Genomic DNA, 11,286 nt, shown 5'->3' on the forward strand with positions numbered 1-11,286 from the left:
TGCAAATGAATCTCCTGGGAGGCCTGTGAACATGCAGATTTCTGGGCCTCAACCCCTGCCCAGAGTTTCTGATTTGGCAGGTCTAGGGTACTTTAGGGAAGTGTGTTAACAGCTTCCCAAAACTCTCTAGGAGAAGCACTGGGAGGGGGGTGGAGATAAGGGGTTGGAGAGGGAGTGGGAGAATGCTTCCAGAAGGGAAGTTGACTGGTTCAAAAAAGTAGGTGTCCCTCCTGATTGTTTATTTTGTATCCCTCCATCTTCATATCTTCATAAGACCTTCAGGCTTTGATCCCTAACCAAATCCCAAAGAAGGGCTCTTATTTGCCTTGTCATAAGCACAAGTAGGAGCTTCTGTGAGAGCCATTGGTCCAGGCCTTCCTGAAGCTTTGACTCATCACTAAGTTTAAAGTCATAGCAACAATGTTCACAATTGCCAAACTGTGGAAGGAGCCGAGATGCCCTTCAAACAGATGAATGGATAAAGATGGGGTTCATATATACAATGGAATATTACTCAGCTGTCAGAAAGGATGAATACCCATCATTTTCTTAGACTTGGATGGAACTGGAGGGGATCATGCTGAGTGAAGTAAGTCAAGCAGAGAAAGACAATTATCATATAGTTTCATTCATATGTGGAACATAAGGAATAGCGTGGAGGACCATAGGGGAAGAGAGGGAAAACTGAAGGGGGAGATGTCAGAAAGAGAGACAAACCATGAGAGACTGTGGACTCTGGGAAACAAACTGAGGGTTACAGAAAGGAAGGGGTGGGGGAACGGGGTAGCCAGGTGGTGGGTATTAAGGAAGGCATGTGTTGTGATGAGTACTGAGTGTTATACACAACTAATGAATCACTGAACACTATATCAAAAGCCAATGATGTACTGTATGGTGGTTAACTGAACATAATAAAAAAAGCAGCAAACAAACAAAAAAAGTCACAGAACCAGAAAAGACTTCAGATAAGGCCCCTAAATAATGCTAGTGTGGTTGGTGATGGGTCATCTAGGTGAAGTAGTGTGATGCTCACATCAGGAGATTCTAATAAGTTGGAGAGAGAAGCTAACCAACCTTCTGATCCTACTAAATGTACAACTCAGTGGAATTAGACCATGGTTACAATATAAAATTTTATTGCCAATAAAAGCCTTTAATAACTCATTTATCCTATTTCAGTAGGACCTTGTTCTTTCTGATGAAAATCCAGTCATAGCATCTCTCATTAAAAATAAAATTATTTTGAAATAAATAAATATATAAAATAAATAGCATATACATTTCATAAATAGTTTGTCCATATGCACAGTATCCATGCTTACATTTTAATACCATTTTCTCCCAGCCTACCCCATCTCCCACTTCTAACAGCAAGAAAACTGCATGTCAGGACAGGTGAGAAATCTCCAGAGCCAATGCAGGGATGGCCTGCATCAGGTCACAGCCCCAAGGCTTTTAATGAGACTTTCCCAAGGCTCTGTATATAGCATCCATGGCAGATTCCTCAGTCTTTCATTTACCCATTGTCAAAGTATTTGGGTAGATTGTAGGGCAAGATAACCCTGGCCCTTGGCAAGGGCCCCCATTCTTTCTTGTGCCACCTCAGGGGGAAGAACACGAGTAAAGGAAATAGTATATACAAGATTCCCTCTAGCCCACCCCCTCCACCCATTTCCCTCCCCCAAATGACCCATCCTTGATATACACTTTGAACAAGAGAACAGCTGGATCTAGTTGAACAGGAAGTGCTCCTCTGTTATCTAAACTGGTAGGAAAGAGGATTGAGAAGCTATGAGTATGGTGCTTGTGGAGACAACTGTGGCCCTAGAGTACAGGGGTCACAAAGGTCACACTAGGGTTCCATTACCTATAGCGGAAGAGGTCTCTGGACATGGAGGGCAACTTAGAAGGATCTACTGGCCTGGGCAAAAAGTGAGTGAATTTCTGGTGTCGTTTAGTCCTGTATCCCTCCCGGGGTGAGCCATCTTTATTCAAGGCCACATAATACTGTCTCTCCGAGTCCAAGTGTTTGTACAAGGTGGAAGCATAGGTGTTGTACCAGTTTTCTTCAAATTGTTCCCGGAACACACATTCACGTGTCAGCTTCTTCTGTGAGGGTGAGAAAATAAAGCAGAGCCTATTAGATGATGATTTCTCCCATCCCAGCTTGCTGAAATAGCAATAGGACATTGATATTTGAAAATTTCCATCCCATCTCCCCGTATTCTCAAGGCATCTTCTTTCCAAATAGCACAAAACAGTCCTGTCTGTATGGCCTTCATCCTCTTATGGGAACCGCACAGGAATGTTTCAGGTGAGATCTCTCCTGAAGGCAGGAGACTGAAGGAGATGGCCTCGCTGGGCTCTCTGAGCCTGGGAATTTCTGCGATGGCCTACTAATGCTCCTTTGGCACCCGAATTTTCTCCCTACTTTGGGCAAACAATGTCAAATCCACTGAGATTATAGTCAACCACGCGAACTAACAGGCAAAGGCCTGGGATCCATCTAAAGCTCCATAGGAGGTGAGTTATGATCTCTCCTAATGAGGGGTCTCAGGCCTGTCTGTTGGAAAGATCTCTTTGAAAAGTTCCTCCAATCTAGCTGCCGCAAGCTAGCAGCTCCTAAGGCAGGTCTCTTGTCTTTGTCCCTTCTCACACTTGATCCAGCTGGCATACTACTTGCTGGGGTGGCCAATACTGAGTGCTGGGGTCAGGCCTATCTCTTAGGTGTCAGGGAAAAACATGCTCTGATTTCCTGGGGTGCAGGCAGCCAGAAAGCATGCTCAGGGACTCAAAAAAACCCGGGAGTTAGGATCCCCTGAAAGGGTTAAGATCAGTGAAGCCACTCAACATTCCCCAGCTCTAGGCTAGTTTCCAGAATAGAGAACATGTACTACAGCCAACACCATCCTAGCTGGGGACTTAGGGCTGTCACCAGATCCTAGAACCCTCACTCTTCATTTGTGTGTTTCATTTAGCCTCTGGGATTCAGCTGAAGCAGTCTGGAAGTCAGGGACTATGGTTTCAATCTCAGAATCTCAATCTGAGGGCCAGTGCTTCCACTGCCAATTTTTGTGCCAGCTTGTCTGCCACTCCTCCAAGTACTCGTTAAAATTCCGAGGTGCCCCTCAGGAGTGTAAATGCCCCAAGCCCTCACCATCTGGTTGACAAACCAGCACAGTTTATGGTTATCGCCAGGCTGGCTGGCTGTCTAATGGAAGAGGTGAAAGCAAAGTTGCCACAGAGAAGCTTATGTTTTGTTGGGAACAGAAGGAGTTTGAGTGCTACACAGCAAGCTCCTGTAAGGCACTGATCCCTCACAGTTGATAGAAGTATTTCATGTGCTAGGTCAGTGTTTTATGTTTTTGCCTTACATAGTCCAAACACTGGTGGTGATAGCCTCTGATGAAAAGAAAACCTTCAACTTACCGACCCATAGAGTTCTCCTCGCTCATTCATTCCTAAGTACAGGCCAGAGTCCACTCCCCGGATGCTGATCAAGCCTACAGCCAGGCTGATAAACTCCAGGATTCCTAGAGCAAAAAATTGAATGCCATTTCTATTAGCGATGTTGAGCTCAGAGGGAGTTGTGCAGGTGACGTGAGCTACCAGTCATTGATCCCCAACTGGAGGCAGCCCTGTATGCCTTCGGTGAGTTACCTTATGAAACCATCTTTTGAAGCAAGGATGGAACCTCAGAAAATATACCCAGTCTTTCTGGGCCTCAGCTTTTCCCTGTGTGAGATGGGTGAAACAATCTCTTACTCAACACTCAGAGACATTACGAGGAAGAGACCAGGGGCAGGCTTTGGCTATGAAAGTTCCATAATTACAAGGTACTATTTAATACCATCATTTCGAGTAATGGGAGGGGAGCTTTCAAAATGGAAGAATGTAGCTAGATTTCTGTATCTTTGCAAAGTCACTTCCCTCTCCTACAGAGCACACAGCGTTCCTTGTTGTCCTCTAGGCTGCATTTGTTTTGCACCCTCTTAGCTCCCAGGTCTTTAAAGCCACATGAGACTGTCAACTACCCATGGCTGACTCTAACAAAGGCCATACAGTCCACTCACTAAGTCTGTGTCTCCCTCTTAAGGCAGAAGGCAAAAAAACAGGGCCTGGCAAGAGCTTTCTCCTAAAATACGCTCTCAGCCAGGGCAGTCTCAGGCTGACAAGCCTGTCAGTTTCCTCTTGTCTCTTTAGAATTTTGAGTTTATCCATGGCACACAGTTGGCAGGTAGTACTGGACTTGACACTGATGTTAGATGTTGCAACTTTAAGGGGAAAGTTGGGAAGACATTCAGAAACATCCCTCTAGCTGACAAGGTTAGAGGTGGGGAGTTGAAAATGTTTTCATGTACCCAGCAGCAGCTGGAGAAAGAAAGAAATCAACTTCCAAGAGGGAAAAAGGACCCAGAACTTAAATCCTGGTGGTGCTGAGGACTACAGTTTTGTCCCAAGATAGTACATCTGTTACTCTACAGTTATAGACAGAATGGTCAAGAAGATTCCCCTTTGATATTCTGGTTTTTAACCATGTTTTCCATACAGACCAAAACTTGATATGACTGACTCACAGAGGCATCTGAAGATATGAAATGAGCTCATATCTGGTTGCTTTTCTTACCCTCCAAATGCAATTCTTTTTTTTTTTAAAGATTTTATTTATTTATTTGACAGAGAGAGATCACAAGCAGGCAGAGAGGCAGGCAGAGAGGAGGAAGCAGGCTCCCTGCTGAGCAGAGAGCCCGATGTGGGACTCGATCCCAGGACTCCGAGATCATGACCTGAGCCGAAGGCAGCGGCTTAACCCACTGAGCCACCCAGGCGCCCCTCCAAATGCAATTCTTAAGGGTAATAATATTTTCTGTGATCTACATAGGGAGTAGAATGGATCCTTAAAGACTACTTAAAAAATAAGTGGTTGATTCTGAAATTGGATTCAAACCTCCAGTGGTTAGTCTCCTGAGAAGTGATTTGGGCTGGTGGATGAATGTGCGGATGTGGCAGCTTTAGGGGGGTTCCACAGCTCACTTGGATGTCTTTGAAGGATGCAAAGGTCCGCGGCCATTGTATGGCCTCTGACATAAAACTCCCTTAGGTTTTATTCTCAGTCGGCCTGTTCTTAACTCCTATAATACAGGAAAGGACTTTTGGGAAAAGGAACTGACACAAGACGGTGGCAGAAGGCAAATAGTTCGTGTCAAGTAAGGGTGAAGCAGGAAGTGATTTAATGGATCAAAACCATTAGTTGCATTGTGCAAATGTCTGATTTTGGTTCTGCCTTGTTTAACATTTTAATAAATGACTTGTAAGAGGACATAGGAGAGCCGCTTACCCTTGTTCCAGGAACTGTACAGCTGAGAAGGTGACACAATCAAAATCCAAAGAGATTTCAGGAGGATGGGAAAATGAGCTGACTCCAACAAAATAAGCCTTAATTAGAATAAATGTAAAGTCCTGTGCTTTGGTCCCGATTACTCAAGATGTTTTCTGCTTGGGTTTTGTTGGGGAATGGATGGTGAGCCTCAAGTGCAGACAGCTGAGTTAATCATACTCTGTATCTTAGGGCCTATTATCATAATTGGCCTGTGCAAGGGCTTTATATTCATCTATTTCTTTTTATTTCTGTACTCTGCTCCCATCCTTCTCCCCACTTCAAGCAACCATGTATATTTACTTGAAAACACATACTATTCTTTTGTGTTTCCATGCATTTTCATTAACTACAAGTCAGCCCACCTTTGGAATGGGGAGACGTGGCTTAGCAAAACATCTCTAACAATGATCGGGAGATTTGACTGAACAAGGTAAGCTCAGTATGGGTGATGCAGGATATTAAAACGCTGATGTAGAACTAGTCAAGTAAAAATTAAAATTTATTGAAAAGCTAATGTGAGACAAAGAAACAAAAAAGCTAATGTGATCAAAGGCTGCATGGATAGAGGTCTAGTAACTGGCCAAAAGGAGGAGACTGCCCCACTCCTTTCCACCTTAGACCACACTGAGAGTGCTATTTTTCGTTCTACTATGATTAAAGATGTCTCTGGAAAAACAGGAGTGTGTTCAAAGGTGAGTGGCCAGTATGGCAGGGAAATAAGAAACTGGGTCCTTGTTTCAGCTCTGTGTGCTAAACTTTGAGAGACACCAAGCTGCTTGAGCCTTGGGGTATTTCCTTTGCTTAGACAAATCGTTTCTGAGCTTCAAGTCTTAGTTCCCTCATTCCCCAAGTATCTCATGTCTCTGACCATCCTGAGCTCATTAAGTAGCAGAGGGCAGCTTGTGATCTCACCGTCCAAGACCTGGTGTGAGAACAAATCATGAAACACAAGAGGTGTGGCCATTTGAGTCACCACAGTTCTTCTCCAACTCTCTGTTCACCCTGATGCCAAAGGACAGATCATACAGGAAGTCACTTGGGTTGTGTCCAATAACAGGGGTCTCCAACAGCTGGAATCATCCCTGCCTGGCTGTCTAGGGCATCATTTTCCTCTGCCAACTTTCCTATTAGCTGGATTCAAACTGTGGGAACCCAGTTGCACATGACGATGGAACAGATATTCCTAAACCTCCTGAATCCCAGCCAGCATGAAGGGAGAGAGAAAACGAGCCATTTTCACATTTTCCCTGTTACAGTTGGAGAGGACTATTAACAGCAAAGTGCCAGTTTGTCCTTGGTACTCTCACTCCCTCCACTGTGCCTCATCCTGACCTGCCCACCTCAGGCTCCGGCCTCGCTTGACAATCTCCAGACTCTTCTTACATCTTTTTTTCCCCCGGCCTCAGTCAAAACAGTTCTGTCCTGAGCTCCACTGCTCCAGAACTTCGCTAGATGGCTGGCTAATGCGTCCTCGAATCTGGTTCCAGGACCTGCCTGGGCTCCCTCAGTTATCCTTTCAGACTTCTGGGGCTAAGACAGTGCTGCTTTGGCATCTCGACAAATAAGAACCAGACTGCTCAAAACCTACAGCAGCTTCCTTAGCCTGCTCCATCACACCTGGTGGGAGGCCTCTCCACCAGTCTGGCCCACTAGCTCTGTTCTGCCAGTCCACAGGTGCCCCCTCAGGAATGTCAGTACCCCTGCAAACTTCGTGTAAATGCCACCATCCAAGCAGAGACAGAAATACTCCTGACTACTGATTGCAGAGGGAGTGGGGGGGAGGGAGAGCTGAGGCTATGCCAACAGGTTATTATTCGGAGTCGTGGCTGCTCTTGGGCTCAGCCCGACTCGACTCGACTCATTCTGAACACATGGATTCCAGGGTAATCCTTAGGGGCCCTGCTCTCCAATTACAACAAATAGCTATTTACTTTACATGGCCTTTAGAGACTACCTCCTCCCCCCAAGCAGAAATCTATAATATTTTATATCTTAAGTCTGGCCTACTTTACCCTGCTGGAATGTGGACTGCTAAAGCACTTATGGAATGTTAAAGTTTCAATTTATTGAATACCCTGGTTGATTAACTCAAATGTGAGGGAGAAGAGTAAGCAAACTCAAACGCCACCTCTCTCTCTGCCAAAAGCTAAAGGGAGAAAGACTAAATGTGTGTTTGAAAGTCGGCTGGGGAGGTTACAAAGAGACAGCTTTGACTAGTTATCATTTCCTTTACAGGAAATACATGGAACTGCCAGGAAGCCAGGGAAGGAGGAAAGGGAAAAGGTGGTGCAGAGGTGGTTTCGGGCAGTGTTATTTTAAAAGGCAAAACCAAAAATGAAGCAGTCGGTTAAGTGGCAATGAAAACATCCCTTCCTCCTGCCAGTTTTATTTCCTTCACTTTCTCCTTAAACTTACTCTTAGCAGGGCTGAGAGATGAAAAGAAATCAAGATGTGTCCTTAGAGAGGTAATTAAAGACCACTTATCCCAAAAGCCTATTACTAACTTATGTTGACCTTGTAGGTTATTGGGCTCAGCTTAGGCAGAGAGTCAGACAAACACTAGATGCTGGAAGCCAAGCTCATAGTTTCTGCATCTCTGCTGTGCTCCCCACCCCGCCATTTCTCCATCACTTCATGATTTTTCTTTTTACATATCAGGAATGAGTTACTCCAATATCTTTAGGCCATTTCTGGGAGGCTTTGGGAGGTTCTGAGACCAGGGTGGGAGTCCCATTCCTTTGAGGAACAAAAGGGAACTGCAAAGTTACGAGTGATGGAAAGGAAAGGAGCCAAGTTCATACTCCCTCTTCCCTGACCACACCCATCACCCTTCGGAGGACCTGTTGAAAGTTAATACAGACACCTGCACCCTTCCATTACTCCCACCTCACACACAACCCACTGTCCTCCAGCTCTGTGAGCATCTTTTTCCAAGATGACATAAACCTCATTAGGGTTCCTGCTTGCTCCCAGCAAGGAAGACCAGCCCTGACCTTAAGTTGGTTGCTAGGCTTGGCCTTGCCCAAGAACTGGCCTCTGAAAACCGCCCCCCCCCCGCCCCCGCCCCACCTTTTACAATGCACTCCAGATGCACTGTAGCAAGGCAGGGAAAAGGCGGTTGGGGGAGATTTGGGGGGGGAGAATGGGGAAAAGGGTAGGCTAAAGAACGGAACAGGTATCATGCCTGAAGTTTGGCAAAACCCCCTACTGGCTTAGGGATAGAAGGTGTCCTTTGGCCATAGGATTCTTGGGAAGAAGTAGAGGGCATTGGGGGATGGATCTCCCAAGTAAAGGTAGCTGTCACACCACCTGAATTACAGTTTAGTAGAGAATAGGAAATTGAAAATTAAAATGGCCAAATTACTGAGGAATGAACACATTTGTTTAGAAACCTAATGATCTCCATCCCACATCAAGGTTTATACCAAGTATGTTTTGAATGTGAGACAGGCCCCTATGCCTTCTCAACAATCTGCCGGGTGTCCAGCCGAGAAAATCCTGTCAGGAGGCTGTGCCTTTCCGGTCCTGGGCCCAGAAGACACCTGTTTCTGGGGCTGGGAGCGGGCCCAGGCCATCTCCTCCCCGTGAGGCAAGGAGTCCAGAGGTATTTCCAGGCAAAAGCTATCCTAGGGTCGTGCCCTTCCAGAGTGGACAGCGGGAGGCGTCCCCAGTTTCTCCAATACCCAGCTCATGCCTTGCGGCCTGGGATCGGCCTCCACCCTGGGCAGAGAAAGCCAGAGGCAGGCAGGTGCCACAGCTGCCGGCTGCCGAGTCTCCCGTCCGCCAAAAGCGATCCCTGCACGGACCGCCCGCCCACCCCTTCCGTAGCCCAGGAAGGCTTCCGCTGCAGACAATCGGCCAAGCCCACTGCCCGCGAGGCCCCGCTCCCAGCCACCGTCCCTGGCCTCCCCGGGGCGGGAGGCCGGTGCTCCTACCCCTTCTCCAGCTCCACCTGCTTTCACGCTAAGCGCAGCGTCCCGGGTCAGAATGATCCCCTGGTTACGGGGGAGGGCGAAGAGAGGCCGCACCTCAAGGCGCCCCCGCCTCCTCCCGAGAGCGTCTGAAGGTGCCAGGCGCCCCGACGCCGCGCGGCTCAAGTTTGCGCCGTCTGAGCCCTCCTGGCCCGCGTCCCTGGCTGTCTCCCGCTTCGACGGACCCGGACGGCACAGGGCTGGGGCGGCTGGGGCGGCCCGCGCGGGCCCCGAGCCGGAGCCCCAGCCATTGGCTCCCCAAAGAGCCGTCCGCGGGCTTCCTGTCCCTCCCGGCCGCGTCCTCACCGAAACGGCTGTGGTCGTGGCGGGTGCCGTGCACTGTGCCGTTGGGGAAGATCTCCAGGTGGAAGCCGGTGCGGCAGTACAGCTGGCGGCGCCGCAGGATCCCCTTCAGGTGGGCGAAGTCTGTGGGCGAGCCGCGCTGCAGCTTCCCCTCGATCTGGCCGAGGCGCTCGTTCAGGAAGCCCGGGGAGTCAGCTAAGGGCACGTTCCCCAGAGAGGAGGAGAAGCCGTGTAGATCCCAGTCCAAGGAGGCGAAGACCCCCCCCACCTCCGCCATGGCAGGGTGCGCGGGGCCGAGCCGAGGCCGCGGGGCGCGAACTACCTCTGCCCTCAGCGAGCGCGGGCGACTCCGCTGCTCTCGCTCGCTCCCTCGCTCGCTCCCTCCGCGCTTTGCCTAGCCGCAGTCGACGTCTGTTCGCGTCCAAGGAACTTCTCAGCGGCGGGGCCGCGAGCTCCTGACCTTGCTCGCAGTCAAAGTGGCGCTTCCCCTACGCATCCATCTCCCTAGGCCTCTCATAGCTGGCTTCGTCGAGCTATCAGATGCAAACGGCACTTTATATACATACCCACTCCCCTTACATTGACATATTGGATATTTAAATACAAGCCACACCTCACTGGCATCCCCTCAGAGATTGGTGTGTGGGGTTTTCTTCCCCCCTTGAATCCATTTGGCTCTTTTTGGAAGGGAGGGGGTGAGGGAGGAGAGAGCTAGCGAGCTTCACTCCCTCTTTTATTATGAAAAAAAAAATGGCAGGAAAAAGCTACACATTGCAGTGAGGCATAACTGCTTTTGGCAGGTTTTTCTGAAACTGCTGATGAAATAACGGAGCCCAGCGCGTGGAGACTGTCGGCGCCCACGGCCGCTCAGGCCTGCTGAGTGGAGGTCTGTTGGCTGCGAGGGGGCAGCTCCCACCTCCCACGCGTCTTCAGGCTCCTTGCTTTTGGAAGGTAGCTTGAGACCAGAGTTGGGGGTTCATGCGTTGCTGAGCCCTTCTTGTTCCCCAGCTGGTGGAAAACTGCAGAAAGGGCGCCTGGCCCGGGACTGGGGCTACTTGGTTTCTTTGTTCTGTTGCCCATCCCCAGTTCCACTCCCCACCTGTAGGTCGGGTGGGGGCTGAGGAAGTGAAAACTCCGGAAGCGAATCAAGTCGCAAAATTTGGGAATGGGGGTGGTAGCGGTCCCTGCCCGCACCGAGGCGGGGTCTTTAAGGAGTCTGGGAGGAGCGGGAAACCCCACGGAGGAAAGAAGACATTTTTTTTTTCTTTAAGGGACGTTTGCAGCTTAAGAAAAGTATGGGGGGAAAGAAATAGAAAGTGCTCTTTTTGAAAAATGATCTCCACTGGCGTTCTGGGCGCGCTTTCACAAGGCTCTTGAGAGCAAATCCGATAAGAGGCCGTTGGAAGCCCGGTGGGGGCTTCCTCCCACTTTTTTTCTTGTTGGAAACAGGTGTTTCCTTGCTGTGTCCTGTGTCCTGCTCCGAGATACTCTGGAGCAGGAACTGGCGGCAATCAAGGGCAACCGGTAGCGTTGAGATGACCTGGGGAGCAGGTGCTCAGCCTGCCCAGCTCCCTCCACGCCTCTGCCCCACACCTGAACCCTGGGGCCCCTCTCAGGCCCTGGCGCTCAGAG

At 49.0% G+C, this 11,286-nt stretch overlaps 1 protein-coding gene across 1 annotated transcript; it reads right to left on the reverse strand.

Moving 5' to 3' along the window:
- Positions 1-1,119: 1,119 nt before the first annotated feature.
- On the reverse strand, positions 1,120-10,357 carry FGF16 (fibroblast growth factor 16). Its single transcript, XM_004777113.3, has 3 exons — positions 9,658-10,357; positions 3,430-3,533; positions 1,120-2,109 (listed from the first exon to the last, which is right to left on the reverse strand). The coding sequence occupies exons 1-3, from the start codon at positions 9,929-9,931 to the stop codon at positions 1,864-1,866; spliced, it is 624 nt and encodes a 207-aa protein (XP_004777170.1). The 5' UTR covers positions 9,932-10,357; the 3' UTR covers positions 1,120-1,863.
- Between the last annotated feature and the right edge of the window lie 929 nt (positions 10,358-11,286).

Source organism: Mustela putorius, unplaced genomic scaffold (assembly GCF_011764305.1).
Source record: "Mustela putorius furo isolate JIRA1106 unplaced genomic scaffold, ASM1176430v1.1 tig00003862_pilon_pilon_pilon, whole genome shotgun sequence".
NCBI classification, from domain to species: Eukaryota; Metazoa; Chordata; class Mammalia; order Carnivora; family Mustelidae; genus Mustela; species Mustela putorius.